Here is a 20,176-nt window from a genome sequence, read left to right on the forward strand (position 1 = left end):
TGGAAACATGGGCCTTGGAGATGAAGTGTTCTGCTCCGCTGCTAGACCTGAATGACAGTCATCTCATCTGTATAGTGGGGACTTGGCAAGTTAATCTTTTGTTAAGATTTTCTTAAGTCAAAGCATCCCACAGATGATACAAGACGAATACATGACGTCTTATCTTCTTTTCTGATTTTTTCCCTTTTGTGTGGTAGAGTCTTACTATGCAGCTGAGGCTGACCCCAAACTCTCCATCCTCCTGCCTCAGCCTTCTAAGGGTGGGGATTACAGGTATGTACCACCGTGCACAGCCCAAAACGAAAATTATTTTCTTTGTGTATACAGAGGCATGGGCTTATGGTTGCCATGCCAACTTTTACCTCACAATCCTTCTGCCTTTACCAATAACATCTTTCAAAAGAATAGAAGAAAGCTTTCTGGGTTATTTGAAAGGCAGGTACAGTCCTGTCATGGAGGCTATGTTATGGGCACAGGCACATGTGGTGGCTGGTCACACTGTGCCCACAGTCAGGAAGCAGGGACAGATGCCCGCTGGCATTTCACTTCCTCTTTTTAATTCAGTCCAGGCTCTCAGTCCACAGAACCCTGCCAGCTTTATTGAAGATAGGTCTGTCTTCTTCAGTTAAACCCTTCTGGAATCGGAATCATCCTTGCAGACACACCCAGAAGTGTGTTTCCTTGACAATTCGAAATCCCACTAACGGCAACAGTTTCCAAGCGTTGCATTGGATTTACAGGTGTGCATCATTGCCCCCAGCTGGAAAGACAGAAACGTTCTTTAAAAGTGTGATATTTAATCTCATCTGCAATATTCCAATGCCAGTGCCAGGAAAAATCAGGTCACTGTTGAAGAATACAACTGTCTTTATGTTTTTTTGCAACTTCATTAAAACTGAAAACAGACTCAAGTCGCTATCTTGGGTCTGGAAAACCAGGGAGCACGGATGTATCTACAGTCTTCAGCTCCAGTCTGGGGGAGTGTCACTCAGGGTGACACACTTATCCTTGCACAGCCTGGTGGAGAAGACAAGAAAACAGACTCAGAGTGGCCACCTCACTCCTCCGAAGACACAGTGACAGAGGTCACATGCTCCTTTGGTTTTGATGGGACAAGGGACTGAAGTGCATACTTAACATATCAAAGCAGACCTAGCCTCTAGATTCTCCCAGCACCCCTCACTCCCTACCTGGCCTACCCTGCCCCCAACCCTGAACTTCCCAGCCCAGGGGTTGGGCTGCCCCTCCTCCCAGAAGCTCTTCCCTATATAATCCAGACATTTTGGTCTTTCCTTCCTTTTCTTCTCCTTCTCTTCAAACCCTTTCTCTCTTTCTCTCCCTCATCCCCTGCCCCCATGGCCACTCCCCTGCCCTCAATCCTTGGGGCCAGTGAACTCCCCAGAGAGCAGCTTCCCAATAAACCTGCCTTTAATATGATTTAATCTGGTCTGAATTGGCTCATTTCACCGGCAGAGAAATAACCTGTCAGCTCTGGTAGTAGACATTCTGGTCCCAAGACCACGTTCTGAAGTCCAGGCTCTCAGAATACTCAGGTGTGTCTGTGGCAAAAGCATGCATCTTGGTGCTAAGATAGAAGGGGAAAGGGGAAGGCAGGGAGGGCGGAGCCAAATGAACTGTGTATTCTGGGTGTTTCTTGAAACAGAACCAAGGACACCAGATCCTGCTGAAATCAGTCTCACAAAACTAACTCGGTGCTTGACATCAGTGGAAGGCACATTCCTTTAGAGACACAACTAGGCCAATCCAAGCTTGACGAGAAATCCATGGATTATCCAAAAACAGACAAAATGTAACTTGGGACACCGGCTCAGACACATTCTAGTTCAAGCCTGGGACCCCTCCCTTGCTTCAGTCTCAGAAGGAGTGGGGAGGGGTATGGACGTGAAAACCATACTTTGACACACAGCCAGAGGGATATCTTTGCTCTTGGTACCCGAGACACTTCCCACATGACAGCTGTCTCAGGGGCCTGAGACTCCCAAGGGAGCCCCAGTTCGCTGTGTGTCCTCTGCCACATCCATTGCTAGGCTTGCTCCAGGCCAGCAGCTGTGCTTGGCTGTTAGCTTCCCACATAAATCACTGCCCCTCACCCCCGCAAGCAGTGTCCAGAGAGGGAATCGCCAACCATCAAAGGTTACTGCATGCCCAGAAATTATAACACCATGGTGTCCCTCCAGAGTGTCCCTCTGTCGTCTACGAAGTTGACACTTGAGAACAACCCAGTGAGGACACCAACCAACCAGCCACTTCCCCAAATGCAAAAAAAAAAAAAAAAAAATCATGTTTAAAGAAGTTTAAGATTTTCTGTTGGGTTGCATTCATAGCCATTCTCAGTCACGTGCGGTCACATGTAGCCAGTGGGCCAAGCGATGGACACACTTGCTGGACAGCGGAGCCTCTACTGTCCTCAAGCCCAGATGTGCTGGGACAAAACTCATGAGAGCCAACTACTAGCATCTAGAAACACAGTGATCCAGCTGTAGAACACATAGACACTTGAAAATTATAGGATAAAAATATAAGAGATAAAGATGATCTGCAAACACATTTTTTAAAAAAATTTATTTTACTTTATTTATTTATTTATTAATTTATTTATAGACAGTGTCTCATCTATTCCAGGTTGGCCTTATACACACTATGTACTGAAGATAACCTTGAAGTTCTAACCCTCTTGTCTGCTGCCTTCTAGTGCTGGAACTGTAGTGCTGGAACATCACCACTTCTGGTTTTAGGGGGTTGAGGCGGGGACCCGGGGATGTGTGCAAGCTAGACAAATACTATACCACTAAACTACATCCCCAGCTCCTGTCTCTTCTCATGTTCGCCAGGTTATTTATAGCTTACATGGCCACACGGTAAATAAAACTATGGACCGTTACAGCTTGAAGCCACTCCTGAATAGAATTATTTACACTGAAGAAACTGGCAGGAAATACAAATCGGGGCCGTTCTTACAGACGGAAAACTGAGACAGGGGGTCTCACTGCACAGCCCCGGCTGGCCTGGAACTCACAGACCATCCTTTTGCCGCTGTCTCCCTCTAGTGCTGGGATTAAAGGTGTGCACCAGAGAACCGGGACTTTTATAAACAAGCTGGCTTTTGGATTTCTCTCTAAAGCTAGACCCGTCTCAGTTCAGCCTTCTGAACACACACACTAAGAGACCCATCTTGCCAACACATGGAGCGCATTAGATCAGTGGTTTTCAACCCCCCCCCAACACTAAGTTCCTTAAATATGGTTCGTCATGGTGACCTCCTCAACCATAAAGTTATTTTTCCTGCTACTTCATAACTGCAATTGTTACCTTTATAAAATGTAACATAAGTATCTTGTGTTTTCTGGTAGTTTTAGGTGACCCCTGTGAAAGGGTTGTTTGACCTCCAAAGGGGATGAGGCCCACAGGCTGAGAACCACATTAGATGACACAAACAGCTAAGAGAACTCGGGAACACCAGTCCTACTTTGTAACTTGAGGCTCATTTATCGAGGTCCCTCCCCAGGGTACGTTTAATTTTCTGATTATCTGTTACAAGTTCAGGAACTTGTGGTATATGCCTCTCTCCACGCCAGGCTCCTCTTTCTGTTCCTCTTTCCTGGGAGCAAACACAAGAACTAGCTGTGCTGGACTTCCTGTATTCATCGCGTGCCCTCTCTAAGTAGGTCACAAACTCAAAAGCCTGCAGGTCCATGCTTCAGCAACTACAGAGGTGGTCAGAGGGGCTGGGAAAGCCCTCGGCCCGGGATGACTGCACAGCCTTATAGCATGTAAATTTTTCTTAAAATAAACAAACAAAACAACAACAACAAAACAGGAATCTTTTTTGGTCTTATTTGAATTTAAAACTGCCTTCTAATTCAATGTTTGAGGCTAAGTCAATCGATGGTGGGATTGTTACCCGCCAACCTATCTGACTTTATATGGTGACATGTCATTTGCCAGAATCCCTCATAAAGCATGAGGTAGACAGTCACAGCTTTGCCACCTCACAGGACTCTGGAAACAACACAAAGAACCTGGATGCGGATGGAGAAATCTTCTTCCCAGATTTGTCTTTATCCAACGGGTCAAAGGACCCAATGGCACTGCAGCCTTTCTTGCAGGTAGGGCAATCCAGAAGCTTGATTCTCCCTTGGGAATCCCCACTGGGTATCAGCCATAGGAGCAGCCAATTCGATAACCCTGTGCCGACTTCCTTTCCACCACTGACCACTTCCTGAAATCACCAATTGGGACGGAGGCTCCACCTATCTGTTCTAACCTCTGCCTAAAAGTCAATTATCTGATCCAACGCATATCCTTGTATTTAAAAAAAAATTGGGGGTGGGAGAGGCAGGGATAGATCTAAAGAACTTGACCCACTGAAATGGTTATCAGGAATTCCTGAAGACTACATTCCTTAAAGGATACCACTACTGTGTAGTATCAACCTCAGCCTTACCAAAACGCAGAGGACAGCCACACACCCAACACATGGACTCGGATTCCAAATATTCCTACACAGATCACCCCAGGTGTTATTTTCCTGACCTACTGAAGCAATGCAGACCTGAGTCATACCAAGGCAGCTGCTGCTGTCATACAAGCTGTCGTAAGAATAATTTTGCTATTACCTTTCATTAATTTTGTGTATGTGCGTATTGAGGGCTGTGGAGGTCAGAGGCCAATCTGCAGAAGTCGGCCCTCTGCCATCACACAGGTGTGAGGGTTCAAACTCGTTATCTGACCTGTAGCGGATACATTTATGTACTGGGCAATGTTACTGGTCTAAGGGTAAACTTTTCAGTAAGTAGGAATACATTTATAAAATTACCAATTCCTACATACAAATGATGAGTGATGTTTACATAGGGTTGATGTCATAGGCTGATCCAGACCAGGCTACATATATGACCAACATACAGCATTTCACGACAGCCTTGCTGTCCAGGTCATTGTAATCCTCCGAGGTGACTTGTGGATTTCATTATCCATGAAACGTCCTATGGCACGTGCCTGTGCATATGGGTCCACGTGAGACATTTTGGGGGGGGGTGTAGCTTCCATTTTTGAACCCCCTTGATTTACTGTTTGAACTTGAAAACACAGTTCAATTACAAGTTCAACAACAGAGTAGGTAGCCAGTAAACCAGGAAGCCTCAGTGGACCTGGATTCAATTTCTAGTACCACATGATGGCTCACGACGACCTCTATCTGCAGTTGAAAGGGATCCAATGCCCTCTTCTGGCTTCCATGGGCACGTGTGGTACACAGACATACACGCAGACAAAAATATCCACACATGTAATTCTTTTCTCCTTATTAAAAACAAACAAACAAACAAACAAACAAAGAAAACCACACTAGCCCTATTTACAAGTACTTCCTCCAGCTGCCTTTAGAGTTTGCAATGGGATTTTGGTTTTGTCTGTTGGAACCAGCACCAACCAATCACCATTTCCAACTCAAGAGACCAGAAAGAAAGAGACTGAGTTGATGATTCGAGGAGTGCATTTTAAAAAAATTATCTTTATTTAGGTTTTTCTGATTCAGCACATGTATTAAAGACTGATCAACATAAAGTAAATAAGACATTAACTGGACGTCTTACATCTCTCTAAACTCTAACAGAGAATGTCAGGGTTGCCACCGTTACCTCCAAGCTAGTTAAGCTGTAGACGAACTACCGGAACAACACACGGAGCGCACGAATACGCAGAGGCAGAGGGCTTACTAGCGTTTGGCTCTCCCCTCTTCCTTGTCGACATCTGCCCAACTTGACAGTCAGCTTTCTTTCCAAAAGAAGTCTCAAATAAAGTCCTTGGAGACATCTCAGGGTCCATCAGAGCAGACACTCTTCCAAAGGAACGCATTCCAGCCTGTGCTCCCTGCAACCTTGTTTGTTTTGTTTACCAGAATGAAGTTCAGATCAAGATGCAGAATACAATCTGATGATGGTGAGGACCAAGTCCAACAGCACAGCTGAGCAGTGACCCAAGTTTAAGGCATGAATGCACACACGCACACGTGCACACACACAGCACCCATGCTAGCACGCACAGAGGAGCCCACTGATCACTCCAGAAGAGGTGACCTGGGTGTGACCAGTGATCACAACTGCTGAGCATTCTGGGAGATGCTCCCCAACACATTAGGCTAACACATTTTTATCAAAAACTTAGAGAGAGAGAGAGAGAGAGAGAGAGAGAGAGAGAGAGAGAGAGAGAGAAATAAATGAAAACTTAAAAAAAAAAACAAACCCTAAGCATCTTTTAGTCTCTCATGATGGTTCCTGAGGAAGAACCGTGGAGTAGCATCAATGGCTGACTCTTTAATAATTTGGAAATAGAAGGTTTACTATGCAAGTCTTTGGTAGGCATCGCTACAAGCTCTCAGCATTGGTTAACCTATTAGACAAGTACTAGACAGAAGATCAAGTCACAAAGGAAACTTCCTTCTGTGTTTTAAAAAATAAACTTTATGAAACACGCGCCGCCATGCTTTTTCCTGTCTTCCTGGGCAATCTCTAGAAGCAGGGCTGTGCACAGAGCAGGTTCATGTCTACCTAACAACGGGGGGCGGGGGGAGGGATACACACTTGTTTTCCTACAACCGAAGGGTCAACACGAATTCACATTATGAATTATTTCCGGTTTGAATCAGAAGCCAATGATAAAAGGCACAGCAGCATGAACCACCAATCCACATTCTGGTCATCCCACGGTCGTGAGTGGATGTCTCGGGATCTCAGAATCTCAAAGTCCTTCCAGTCAACAAAGACATTGAAATAAAATCTTAAACACTTCCATGTCTGCCAAAGGTCGAGCATCCTGTCTAGAATGTCAGCATGCTTGACGAGAGAAAGCAGTTCAGAGCCCAGAGGTACTGGGGTGTCGGGGTGCTGGGTGCATGGACTTGGTTCTGTACAAAGGCAAGGTCATGGGGAACAAAACCCTGGCCCTGATTAGCAGCACAGTGGTACCCGAGGGTCTCTGTCAACAAGACAGGAAATGAAGCCACTGAAGGTACTGTTGCTCTCACTTGCTGAGGATGGCTACTGATTTTAATCTAGCGTTAGCCTGTGAGAGTAGGAAACTGAACCTATAGAAGTCATGTCCAGCCCATAGTAATGGGTCTCTCGTCCCTAGGGGCTCAACATCTGGTTCTCTTACCTATCGCTACGTGCTTCAAAGTGACACAAAACACCCTATGTTCAAGATCCTAGTGTTTGTTCTCTTGGTTTTTAACACCTGCAGGGACCAGTAACTGAACCGTACTGAGAAGCGCTGTTGGTAAGAGCTGGGTTTGAGGTGACCCGATGGCTCTACAGGAACCTAGAGTACACTTTCCAGGACAAGTCTGAATGTCAAGGGCCTACCTCTCAAAGGCTCCTCTCGCTGTACACCGGTGCTTTTACACTTGTGCTTCTAGGAGGTAACTTAACTGATGGATAGTGGAGGGAAGAACTTTCCAGAACAGACTTGAATGCTGGAGGACAAAGCTACTAGCCAGCAGTACTGTAATCTACAAACCCAGAAAAGATTCTTGTAAACACATACCGTATTTCTCTCGAAAGGAAAGGAAAAAAAAAAAAAAAAAAAAAAAAAGACTGTACCGTGAAGGAAGAATTCTTCTGTCTAGCCTCAAAATTTCCCTGGAATGGTCATGTACCAAGAGGGTCGGGGAGCTGCTGGTAACACCCAGGGTTTAGTCTGACACTGAAAACCTAACACCTTGACAGGAGGTATCAGACTCTATCCCGTGTCTGCTAACCGCACTACGGCCTGTACATCACACACACCTTATAAATAAAACTTTTATAGGCTGACAGTTTCTTCCTAGTCGCTGGAGGATAGCATTCTCAGTTTACGGGGTGGACAAGAAGAGTGGAAGGTCCTATGGTTGTTCATACTCTCAAGTTCTTAAGATGCTGTCAAACACTATTATCTGATTAACACTTTTCCATTCTGTTAACTCTTAAATATGCATTTTAAAGGCAAAAATGGAGGTTTCTAGACTGTACAGAATTAATTATCTACAATGTCACCAGGGTCTTATTCCTTGCGCTCGGGAGTGTGTCCCATGAGGAGCTGATGTCAGGGATGGTTTGTCACAAACGTGAACTCTTAAAAAAAAAAATTACCGATAAATTAATTTTTCAGTTCTCTGATTATATCCAACAGAGTCACGCTTCTCATCATAAAATATACATTCTCTTAGTAAGTTATTTCCATCCACGGCATATATAAATATGCGAACACGGGAAGGGGAAGCACTTAACTACGAAAGCACAAAAACAGTGGACAGAGACAAAGGTCACAAAAGAGCCACTCCGTGTCCCCACCCCAACCCCCCACCCTAGTGAAAACGGAAGAGTTTATTTGTGCTGAAATGAATGGTGATCACATTCAGAAATTTCTAGGTGCTCTCCTTGCTGATGACAGGCAAAGTGAGCACCAGTCGAGGCCGGAGAGCTCCCTTTGCTTGCTCCTCAGCCGTCGCACTAGGGTGTCTGTTGCTTACACTTCAGACGTTATTTCCTGACAGCATTTTGCACCTGGAAGATACTTGTTCACACCCCCTGTCTCGGGACAACACAAAAGAACGGAAGCATTGGCTCTGTTACAATCTCACGGCCCCTGCAGCAGAGATCTAAGCCTACGTCCTGGTTAGCCATCAAGACCATCGGTGGGAAGGCATCTATCTATCCACTCACGTCAGAGGGCACTGGCTTAGGTGGATTAACATTGAGGAAAATAAAAATCACATCTTAATAGGCAATAATTCCCGTCCCCACGCACGTGGCGGAGGGTAACAGCTGTGTGATTTGTTTCTGTAGGCTGTTTTACAAGGGACGCGGTGGTCAATTTACATCAGAAAAAAACAAATCTGTAAAAAGTGTGTCTGTAGAAAGCTCTAGACTACGTGTTGTGGGCACCGGTTCATCTAGCTTCCGATCCTACAGTGAGTTTGGTCTGCAAAGGTCTGGACTGTAGTGCTGAATTCTTGGTATGTTCGGTAAACGTCACTGACCTGGAGAAGGAGGGGTTTCTAAACAGCTTGGTAATTTTCCTGCAAATTCACAGAGAATAGTTATATATAAAAAAAAAAAAAAAAAAAAAAAATCTCCCTTCTTATTTTACAAACCTAAAAAGCCAAGAAAAAAAGCAGCCCTGGGGCCCTGGGGCCCTGGAGGGGGCGGGGTTAGGGTTTGCACACCGCTGCTCATTACCAGATACCAGACAGCAACGTTCCAGCCAGGGAATGACAGACACGGAGATTCAAGTAAAACACCGGTGGAGAAAAGTCGTCTGGTTAGTGTTGCGGACCCGCAACGTCGGCTGCGTTTCCGACGGACATTCACGACACGATGAGGAGGGAGGGTAGATAACCTCAGTGCAAACGCATCAGATCCAAAATACGCCGGGAGAGAAGCCTTTGGCGTTGAGAAGGCGGCTCCATCGGACGAGTCCCAACTGGAAATTCTGACTAGGCTCATGCATTAAGGCTGGGAGGAGGGGTGCACCGGATGCTGCGGTGGCTGCGAGGGCGGGGGCTGCGTGGTGGCTGCCGAGGGGACCGCAGGCTGCATGGGGGGCGGAGGCGGCGGCGGAGGCGGCTGGACCGGGCTCTGTGTGTTGGGAGATGGAGGTGGCGTGGGCCGTTTAAACTTGTCAGGGCTGCTGCTTCTCCGTGGCGATGGCCTCTGAGGGGGAAGACAGGGACACGGGGTCAGCTTGGGACACTGGGTCGGCTCCAACAAAGCGTGAATCAGACAACGGAACCCACACCACCAACGCGGGTAAGAGAGACACGGGTTCCCAAACTAGAAGGGGAAACATAAAGGCGGTCGTGTTCACACCCAAGCCTCTAAAGACGTAATACAAAATGAAAATGTATCTTTCACGGCCAATAGTAATGATGATGATGCCGCATTATCCCTACTGGTGTGTCCCCAATCTCCTCCTCATTCTGAGGAAACACAATACAACATTTTCTACCTTGACACCTGGTCCTCTGAACTTTCTTGTCTTACAGGGGCACCCCAAGGAACGTCACAGAGCAAGGTTCTTTCTTTGAACCTTTCTCTCTCCTTATTCCTGTTCTTGCATGTTCTCTCAGCCAACTGCACGGTCAAGGGTGCAGGGCAACTCTCCTGAGGAGATCTTGATGTATTTATTTTGTGTGTGTGTGTGTGTGTGTGTGTGTGTATTTTGCCTGTAGACACAGACAATACATGCAGCCCATGCATGACTGAGGGGTTGGAGCTCCTGGAACTGGAGTTACACATAGCGGTGAGCCATGTGCTGGGAACTGATCCCCTAGATGATCAGACAGTACTGAGTGGCCACAGTTGAGTGAAGACACCGTCCAGACTTCAAATTACATTTCAGAGCAGGTGATGTCTGTAAGTGAGACTGAGTCTTGCTATCCAGGGACATGAGTTTCAATACCAGAACTTCAAGTTAAACTCACGGGAACAATCCATAGCTAGGAGAGGGGACCCAAGACACAAGGCGGCAAACGGCTAGTAGCAACAGTCCTTAGCTCCCCCATAAGACCGGCTAGTATCGAGTCGGAAGTGAGCTGCTGCCGGCCCCCGATGAGGACACTTACCGTGATGCCATGGGAGGCCCCCATGTGCTGAACGTGGAGGCCGGGAGAGTTGTAGTAGGACATTCCAGCTCGAGTCAACGACGTTGGCGGCGTGAAACCAACCGTGTGACTTGCATACGAAAGACCTGAAAGAGAAGAGCGTGGCAAGGTTCGGTATTGTTTGTAGCCTGACCGTCTGGAATCTTCCACCAGCTAGGAAGATTCCAAAGGCAGAGCGTCTCAGGGGTACGCACACAAATAAAAACAGACGAGCAGAGGGGTGGGCCCACTCAGTGGCATGCTGGATAGCACAGGGCACAAAAACAAAAAACAAAAAACAAAAAAACCATCAAGCACTAGGGGAGGGGAGGGCGGCTAAAAAGCAAAGCAAACCAGGAAGCTCAGAAATGAACCCGGTCTTATTCCATCGAATGACCCTTCAACACAGCTGACGAGAGATGAGGACAGACAAGAACGGTCTCTCCTCAGTGAATGGTGTGGAGAAAACGGCAAATCCACAGGCAAACAAACAAACGAACAGAACCCTTTTAAGTTACACCAGACACAAGCATCAAGTGGACTATAGGGTTGAAAAAGAATATTTGTGTTCAACAGTGGGTAAAACCCACAGTGTGTAAACAACCTAACTGCTGTGTGGGCACGCATGTGTCTATGTGTACGCACGTGTCTGTGTGCACAGGTGTCTGTGTGTGCATGCAAACTGTACAGCCTGATTTGATACAGGATACCAAAGCCCCACCCGTGCCAAGGTTCTCTGAAAGGAGCCCAGATTTAAGGGCCATCAACCCTCTGGCCACTGTCATGTTTTGGCAGGCTCCATGCAGGAAGCTGGCCTCATATTTCTACGGTGCTTTGCAGTAACACTTATCAGGGATGAGGAGACGGTTCACTCAGCGAAGTTCTCCCAGCACATGCGTGAGGATGTATGCCATCGACCATAGAACATGCCAGGGAGGACCCCTGGGACTTGGTTCGTCAGTAAGCCTAGCTGAACTGGCAAACCTCGGGGCAATTGAAGACACTGATTCAAAACACAAGATGGACGGCTCACTCCTGAGAAACAATGCTTGAGGCTGTCCTCTGGTTTCCAAGTACATGTGTGTCCGCCCACACATGTACATCCTACACACACACACACACACCACACACGCATGCACACATGCAGACACGCACAGTGCATACACACCATAGATTCCTATTAGATAGGCCTGGGGTGGGGTCCGATTACTCATACTTGAAATATTCAGACGTGAAGGTTGTACTGGTCTGGGTAACACACTGCACGAATCCAGCGCTGTACACCTTGGACTCCTAGCACCTAATTAGAAAACCCTCAAGGGCAGGTTGGCTCTGGCTGTGGCTTCAGTGTGCAGTGTGCACCTCAGCATCACGACTACAGGCACACGTGCTTGAACCGTAGTCTCCAGCAGATGGCGCTGTTTGAGGAAGCCGTGGGACCCCCTAAGAGGTAGGGTGGGTCTCAGAAGTGAGTAATCAGAGGGGATCTGACCTGAGGTTTCACAGCTCGGCCTCACTTCTGGTGGATACATTGTGAGCAGCTGCCTCAAGCTCTTGTCATCTCCAAGTTTTTCTCTGACAAGACAGGCTGTAGCCCACCCACTCTCTACCCTTTCCCTAGGCGGCCTCCTGTCATGAGTTTGGTCACAGTGTTAACTAATACAGAGCCTCAAGTAAGTGGCTCAAGTAAAAAAAAAAAAAAAAAAAAAAAAAAAACCAAAACAACAACAACAACAAAAAAAACTAATAGAAAAAGGCTTGGACAGGGACCAGAGTCACCACTTTCTTTTGAGGACCTGCAGGTGGCCTAGTGGCCAAGCCGGATTAACCATTTATTGCTGCATTGAATTATACGGGAACAAGAAGCTTCACTGTCCGCGTCCATAAAAATACACCAAGAACCTTCCTGTGGCCTCAACACCAAATGTTGAAGACTTCTCTCTTGGCTTAATTATGTCAGTGGTGCTTTTTGCACGATACATTTCCCATTTCCAATAGATTTTTTTTTTTTTTTGACTTGAGTTTACAAAGCAGGGCTCTGCCTCGAAAAGCCAGCCTCTGAAACCGAAGTGGTCATTTAACTTACTGGTTATTGATTAGCTGAGATCGGAGAGCTTGTCTTCAAAGTAACAGCCCAGGAGTGGGAACCCTAACTCTACTTCTGAGGAACGTGAAAGGGCTTTGGGGCGGGGGGGGGGGGGGCCGGTCTACAGGCACAAGGTCTGGCTCTGAACCCCACCACCAAGCAAAAACTAAACAGAAAAGCAAAGGAATAATAACACACACATCCCACTCCTGAAAACTCAAGATGCATTATAGAAGAAAATGACGCCTTAGTTTTAAAAAGAGTTCAAGAGACTGCTTTTGGGGCTAGAGAGATGGCTCACGAAGCATTCATTGCTCATGTAAGACTTGAGTCCCAGCACTCACACGGTGGCTCATAGCATAGTTCCAGGGGACCCAACATATGACACACATACATATATACATGCAATGCATTCATACACATACAAACATAAAATAATACTTTCATGAAACAAAAAAATGCCAGCCTATTTACTAGATTAATTTTTTTCTTAAAAAAATTTTTTTTTTTAAATTAAGTCACCAAGAAATCTTCCAATCTCTATTGCCACACAGTCCTTGTGATGCTCTAGGCCAACAATTCTCAGCAGTAACCATCAAGTCCTATGACTCTAACCCTAAGCCAAATCAATCAGGGGAACGGTGCTCAGGGGTAGCCAGTGGCAACAATCTCTGATTGTGATTCAGAGCCACACGATAAATTATTTAATTTCATGTGCTACAGAGCCCACCGTTAGCAAACAGGACTGCTGTAGCATCCTCGGAAGACTACTGCAGACTAAATGAGTTATTAGTGTGTTTTCTATAACCCTCTTCCCCAGGCCCTATTGATTACCATCTTCTATAATCTTGGTGGTCTTCTTAATTTTTGTTCTTCCTTAAAATCTTAATTAGCACTGTAGGAGGAGCTAAGGTGGGAGGAGTTAGGAGAGGAAGAGGAGGAGTAAGGAGGAGAGGAGGAAAAAGGAAGAGGAGGAGCTAGGAGATAGAAGAGGAGACAGAGAGGAGATGGAGGTGTATGTTCGCGTGTCTGTAGCAGTCAAAGGTAGTTGGTATATCTAGGTTGGGTATTGGGTTACACTTCTGATTGTACGGGTATCTTGTTACTGATCATTACCAAATATATAAGCCTTTGATTAATCTATAAGAATTAGAATCTCATTCTCTTACTGGGTCCCCATGGATGGCAGAATGGTCTGGGCAATGCCCTGCCTTGCAGAGACAGCGTGGAAGATTGGCAGAGCCATCTCTCACGCTGGCATCTAGTGGGTGGCAGAGCTGGTGTTTCTGGCGGGCCAGTTCTAGCTGCAGTGCATACATGGACTCAGGCCAAGAAACATGGTGGCTGGGCTAGGTAGAGCCGCTGCAGGTTAGACAGTCTGCTTGAGCTAGAGGCCGGTATTAAATAATGCAACAACCATGCATCTCACCCTTTATCCCAGGGCGGGGGAAATACACACACACACACACACACACACACACACACACACACACACGGATAGAAAGACAGAATAAACAACAGTGAACTTTCTTGGAACTGGAAATCTGCACACACTGGCTGCTAAACAGACCCCATCTGTCGCGGCTTAAGGACAGGGATACCTTTTAAGAAATGTGTCCCACCAGGAATTTCAATGTGAGATAACAAGTGTCCCTAAACAGCTAGGAGACAATACCACTAGGCAATACTGTGACAGGAACATCACAGTGCAGATAAATAGGTGGCTTTTACTGGTCACACACGGTCCTAGCTTTGGTACCCTAGGCTCCTGACTCTCCATCATACCCTTCCTGTTGTGAAACCTCCACTCTGACTGCAGTATTTTTTTTCTGATCCCTTGGGAATGATACTCCTCTAGAAATTTCGTTACTGTTAAACAGATTAAATAAGGTATAGAGTAGCACTCAACATGACCTGGCATTCCTACCTGTTAAACAATACCCCTCCCGCTCATACTTAAACCTTCCTCTCACACCAAGAGGTCAGAAGGTGAAAGGAGAGCTTGAAGGGGGGGGGGGGGCACAAAGTCTCTCTGCAGCTTGTTCATCCGCAGGCACAGAAACAAAAGCCTCCAGATGCAAGCCTTCTCATTCTCCCCCACCACTCCTGCCTCAAGCCTCCGTTCCACTTCCTCCTCGGTCCCTCAGGGTGGGTCACGTACTCGACCACCTACACAGGAGCCCCAAGCACTGCCTTGTGCTGAGCCTGGGCCACTGAGGAGTATTTTGGGGTCAGGTGAAAAAGATAGGCATGAAAGGAAAGGCCCCAGATAACAAAGGCAGCAGTGGAAGAAGCTAGCTGTCTTGCTTGCACAAGCAACCTACCAGGCCAGCGAGGCTTGGCTCACAAACCACTGCGAGGATCAGGAAGCGGCTCGTGCTAGGGGCAGGGAACACTGGTTTTGCATAAAGAAGCTCGGCCTGGCCTCTTCTTGGCCCAGTGACCCAGAGCTAGTAACCCATGAATGATTACTGCTTCTATTTCACAGGGGAAGAAAATGGTGCCCTGATTATTATGGAGAACAAAAGTGAGATTAAGACAGCTGGAATGAAGCAAAGAAACCCATAATAGATGCAAAGGAAGACATCCTGGAAATCAACCCAGGAACCGTGCCCATCCTCGGAGACTAGTCACACACAGAATCTTCTAGAAAGGGGGTTCGAAGTCAAATTGAAGGTAATAATAATTATAATCATCTGTACCCAAGGCTCAGTGAACATCGAGGAAGAGAGGGGCAGGTAATGTGAGATTCTCGAAAATAAAAGTTAAAAGAGATAAAAGTAAAGAAAAATATTAAATAATAAAACAATAATTTAAAAATAAATCAGAGTCCTTGTGCTTAAGGTCTTCAGCCAACACTCAGTACCGACGGTGACTTAGATTTTAAAAAGCACAGAATAGAAGGGAACGCAACCAGAGCCCCTGACTAAACATACTTGAAAAACTAGCTAAAAAATCAGTAGGGAGCATTTAGCTAAATCTGTGTGGGCCCTGGGTTCAAATCTCAGGGCCACACACAGACACAACCAGAGAAACACACACACACACACAGCCCCAACAGCCTCAGCCACACACAACCATACACGACCCCCCTGCAACCCCTCGACAAAAATCACACACAGCCCCATATACAGCTACGTGCGTACGAGCGCGCACACACATGCACGCGCGCGCACACACGCGTAGCCACACATACACAGACACACACATACTGCCACACACATGCACATGCACACTAAACAGCTGGGAACCAGTCACACCATGATAGCCTGTAGACGCACTCACCGGGAGATATAGGCCTGCTCGAACTGGGGGAAGGCGAGTAAGGGATTGGGCTGGACACAGTGCGAGGTCTTAGTCCTTGCGCAGACATCTCATTAAAATACCTGAAAGGAGAGAGGAGGAAGTGGTTGAAACACCATTGTTCTCGTGGTCCTTACGAGAAATCCTGGGAGTGAAGCCCTGAAGGCACAACCTAAGGTCAAAACCCTGGGAGTCCGAGAGGCTGGACCCAGGTGACATCTCTAGCACTGACTCCTGAGTCTCACAAGCATCGCTACCACCGGAGGCTTGTCACAGCCATGCAATCTACGGACTTCAGAAGGGACGTGTCCCAAAGTCCTGCCAGGGACCGCAGAGGCACAAAGATATCTATGTTTGAATTGTTATTCGAAACTCAAAACCAACAAGCTCACCAATACTTAATACACTGAAGGGCAAACATGGCCCTGGGCTGAGTGCCATGTTTTCACAAGGCAGGCTCTGCTTAACAGATGGTCACACGTTAGAATTTAACAGAAGACACCAGCGCTGGGCACCCTGGGCGGGTCACGCCTGGCCACACCGGGCCGTGTCTAGCTCACATCGGCCCCAATGTGCTAAAGTGTGATTACAGGGACCGTCGGCTTTCACCCTGTGAACCGAGTACACAGTGCTGATGCGGGGGGAATTTCTGCTTGACAGACTTCCTGACCAACCGTCCTCCCTGGTCTTAAAGCTAAACAGCCATGGACTTTGACCTCAGAGCATCCTGAGCTCTGGCATTCGCCCACTGAGGGACTAACGCAGCCACTTCCAAGCAGGTAAATGAAGCCTGACTGACACACAGCTCAATCAGACGTCTATCTCTTTGTCTCCTTCCCTTCTTTAGGACAACCCACCACAGGAACACCAGGAGGGATGACTAAGAGCACCCCTTACAGTCTTAAGTGTTTGATATTTCCTTTCCCAGACATCCATCCCATTGGATCCGTCCTGGGATGCAGAATGCTACTTAATCAAGTACTTAACGACTCCGTGGTACCTTGAATAATTTACAAAAATAAAAATAAGAGCAGGCTGGGGACGTAGCTCAGTTTGAAGCCCTGGCTTGTGCCTCCGGCACTCTGGTGGCATGCGCCTCTAATCCCAGCAATCTGGGGGCAGAAACAGGAGGATCAAAACTCAAAGTCAGCTCAGGACTACAAGAGATTCTCTTGAAAAACAAAGCAAAACTTGCACAGAGAATGGCAGCTCTGGAGGAAGTGGCCATCTCTCTAGAAGTGGGAGGGAGCCACATCTTCCGAGAACCTTTGAAGGCCAGCCTTGGTGCTTTGTACCCCAGCCCGGGTCTCCGCTGAGTCTTCAAACAGTTAATAAAATATCTAGTGAACTGCTTTGTTGTTATGGGCTGACATTTTCGGTCAAACAATTTTACTGAGAATGGGAAAACTGTCAAGAACAGACTTAGAAACAAGGATTACAATTACACAATACGGTCTTTTGAGGAAAGAGAACCTTTTCAAGTAAGGAAGCAGAGGGATTTTAAAGAGGAAAGCCTGTCACTCTCCTGCAACTTTTAAAGTCCCATTTATAACTTGCCATTATTTTAAAAATTCAGTTTTTTTGAAAGCATCCAGAAGAGGTGGTGGGGAGCTGTGGTGGTCCCCTGGACCTATTTCTTTATTGGACAGAGGTGGACGGCTGAATAGCTTCTCACACTTTGTCCTCAACATACAGAAGAGACCCCATGTGATAGTTTGAATATGTTTGGCCCAGGGAGTGGCACTGTAACTCGAATTTTGGAGGAACGGGGTAGGCTTTGAGACCCTCCTCCCAGCTTCCTGCAAGTCAGTCTTCTCCTAGCTGTCTCAGGAACAAGAGGTAGAAATCCTAAGTGCCTCCAGGCCGTCTATCTGGAAGCTGTCATGCTCCCAAAATTATAATGGACTGAACCTGTGACCCTGTAAGCCAGGCCCAATTAAATGGTGTCCTTTATAAGAGTTGCCTTGGTCATGGTGTCTGTTCATAGCAGTAAAACACTAACTAAGACACCCCAGCTGGTACCCTAGGTCTCACACAGTGGGTGCACCCAGGTATCTCAGGAGGCTCCATCTGTCTTTCACAGTGAGATATGGCCCATGCCTGGTCAGAAATGGCCTGTGTCAGAGGAAGGCTAATTCCACAGCTGCTGCTCAAGTAGGTCTTTGTTGTATTTGGATTTCTTAGTTATCTTAATGATTTCCTCATTCTCCAGTGCAGAGGAGAAGATAAAAGGGGAAGGCCTGACAGAGGTACCCAAGCAGAGACCAGCTGCTCTAGTTACCCGAAGGATGCTCATTCCAGCATAGGAAACGGAGAAGTGCAAGATAAAGACACAGAAAACACATTTAGTAAAAGCAACGGGCAAAGTTCCCCAGAGCAAGGGGAAGAAAATGGACATCTGGATAGAAGAGGCAAGATGAGAAAAGAACCCCACACATCTTAGACACTGAACAGAGCAGCAGAATAACACTGATGCTTGCGTAAGGAAATCAAGTCACAGACAGAGGAAACCTATCAGAAAACATCAGTCTACTCAAGAGAAATCCTAAAAGCCAGAGGAGCATTCAGCAATGTATCTCAAGCTCTGAGAACCATTAGCTTGGCAATCCAGATTATTATACCGGCAAGACTACCCTCCATAGCTGAAGGAGAAAGAAGAGTTTTCCTTATAAACACACACTAAAGGAATTCATAATCAGTAAGCCGGCAGTACAGATGATTCCTGAAGGCATTCTACGTAGCCAAGATAAAGACAAGACATTCGTGAGGCTAGGGTGAAGAATGACGTATGTACTAAATCAGCAAGGGAACAGACAGGGATCAGGCAAACGTTAAACAACTCAGAAGTGGCAGGAAGGCACAGACACCTTCCAACGTAACTCTGAAGGTTAACAGCTGCAATTGTCAAAGCAGAAGACACAAGATGGATTAAACAGCAGGAGCCATCTGCTTGCTGCCTACAAGAAACACATCTCACCAGCAAAGGCAAACAGCCTGAGGTGAGAGGGACGAAAAGACGGTCTAGGCTATCGGAAGGTCGGTACTGCTATTTAGACATCTGACAACGCAGACTTCAGTCTGAGAGTAAGAGATGACGATGCATCCCATTTCATCAATGAACACCACGGGGTCTAAAAACACAGACTTAAACACAGTAACCGGAGACCCTGTCTCTATTCTCACCAAGCGACAGGCCACCCACACCGGAACTCACAAAAATATATCAGAGTTAGGTAATGCAGACCAAATGGTCTAAAGGGACACCTAAGATGATCCCATTCTAACGGTGCAGGAAGCAAGGTCACAGCGGCAGCCTATGGACTTTCTCCAAAATGGACCGCATCTCAGGACCACAGCAAGTCTTAACACCATAAACTTAACTATTTCTAACATTGTACACCTGGTCACGCTGGACCAAAGCTGAAGATCAGCAGTGAGAAAGATCCTCAAAACACAAAGGAGGATAAACAACACGCCACTGGACGATAAGACGGGCCATTGAAGTCAGCAGGGAAATCAAAAATTCCTAGAATTTAATGAAAACAGAAACAAAGTATCAGGACCCAAGGACTGTTAATCAGAGTGTTTCTAAGATGTAGGTGTACAGCTACAAATGCAGGGGGCGGAGGGGGAGGGGGAGGGGGAGGGAGAGCACGCGCACGCCTAAATCAGTAACCTAAAGGTGTTTCAAGGGTTTAGGAAAAAAGGAAACGTGTCAAATCCAAAAATCAATAGATAGAAATACTAAGATCAGGATAGAGGCTAACAAAATGGAAATAATCGTTAATAATAATAATAACCAATGTTTTTATTAAATAATAATAACCAATGAGAAAGTTGGCTCTTTGAAAAGACAACTCTGACATAGCCTCATTAGCCAAACTAACCTAGAGATAGACACCAGTAAGATTCAGAGGATCATCACGGCATAGTGTGAAAACCTACATTCTAGAAAATTGGAAAAATCTACAAGAAATGGATATGTCTTTTGAAACACACGACTTATCGAAATTAAATTGAGAAGACATAAGCAGCTTATTAGACAGAGTCCATTACAAGCAATGAGAGTGACTTAGTAATTCAAACTCTTCCAACTCACAAACACACACACACACACACACACACACACACACACACACACACACACA

The 20,176-nt window shown here is 46.4% G+C and overlaps 1 protein-coding gene across 1 annotated transcript in view; it reads right to left on the bottom strand.

Annotated features, from left to right (window-relative positions):
• Nucleotides 1-8,385: 8,385 nt before the first annotated feature.
• Ccdc6 (coiled-coil domain containing 6) overlaps nucleotides 8,386-20,176 on the bottom strand; it is a 96,305-nt gene continuing 84,514 nt past the window's right edge. Inside the window, exons 7-9 of the mRNA XM_028780283.1 lie at nucleotides 16,011-16,111; nucleotides 10,622-10,746; nucleotides 8,386-9,710 (exon numbers count right to left, since the gene is read on the bottom strand). Of these exons, the coding sequence (XP_028636116.1) occupies nucleotides 9,507-9,710; nucleotides 10,622-10,746; nucleotides 16,011-16,111 (430 nt within the window). The 3' untranslated portion in view covers nucleotides 8,386-9,506. The remainder of the gene's footprint in view (nucleotides 9,711-10,621; nucleotides 10,747-16,010; nucleotides 16,112-20,176) is intronic.

Source organism: Grammomys surdaster, unplaced genomic scaffold (genome assembly GCF_004785775.1).
Source record: "Grammomys surdaster isolate TR1022 unplaced genomic scaffold, NIH_TR_1.0 367, whole genome shotgun sequence".
Classification (NCBI taxonomy): Eukaryota; Metazoa; Chordata; class Mammalia; order Rodentia; family Muridae; genus Grammomys; species Grammomys surdaster.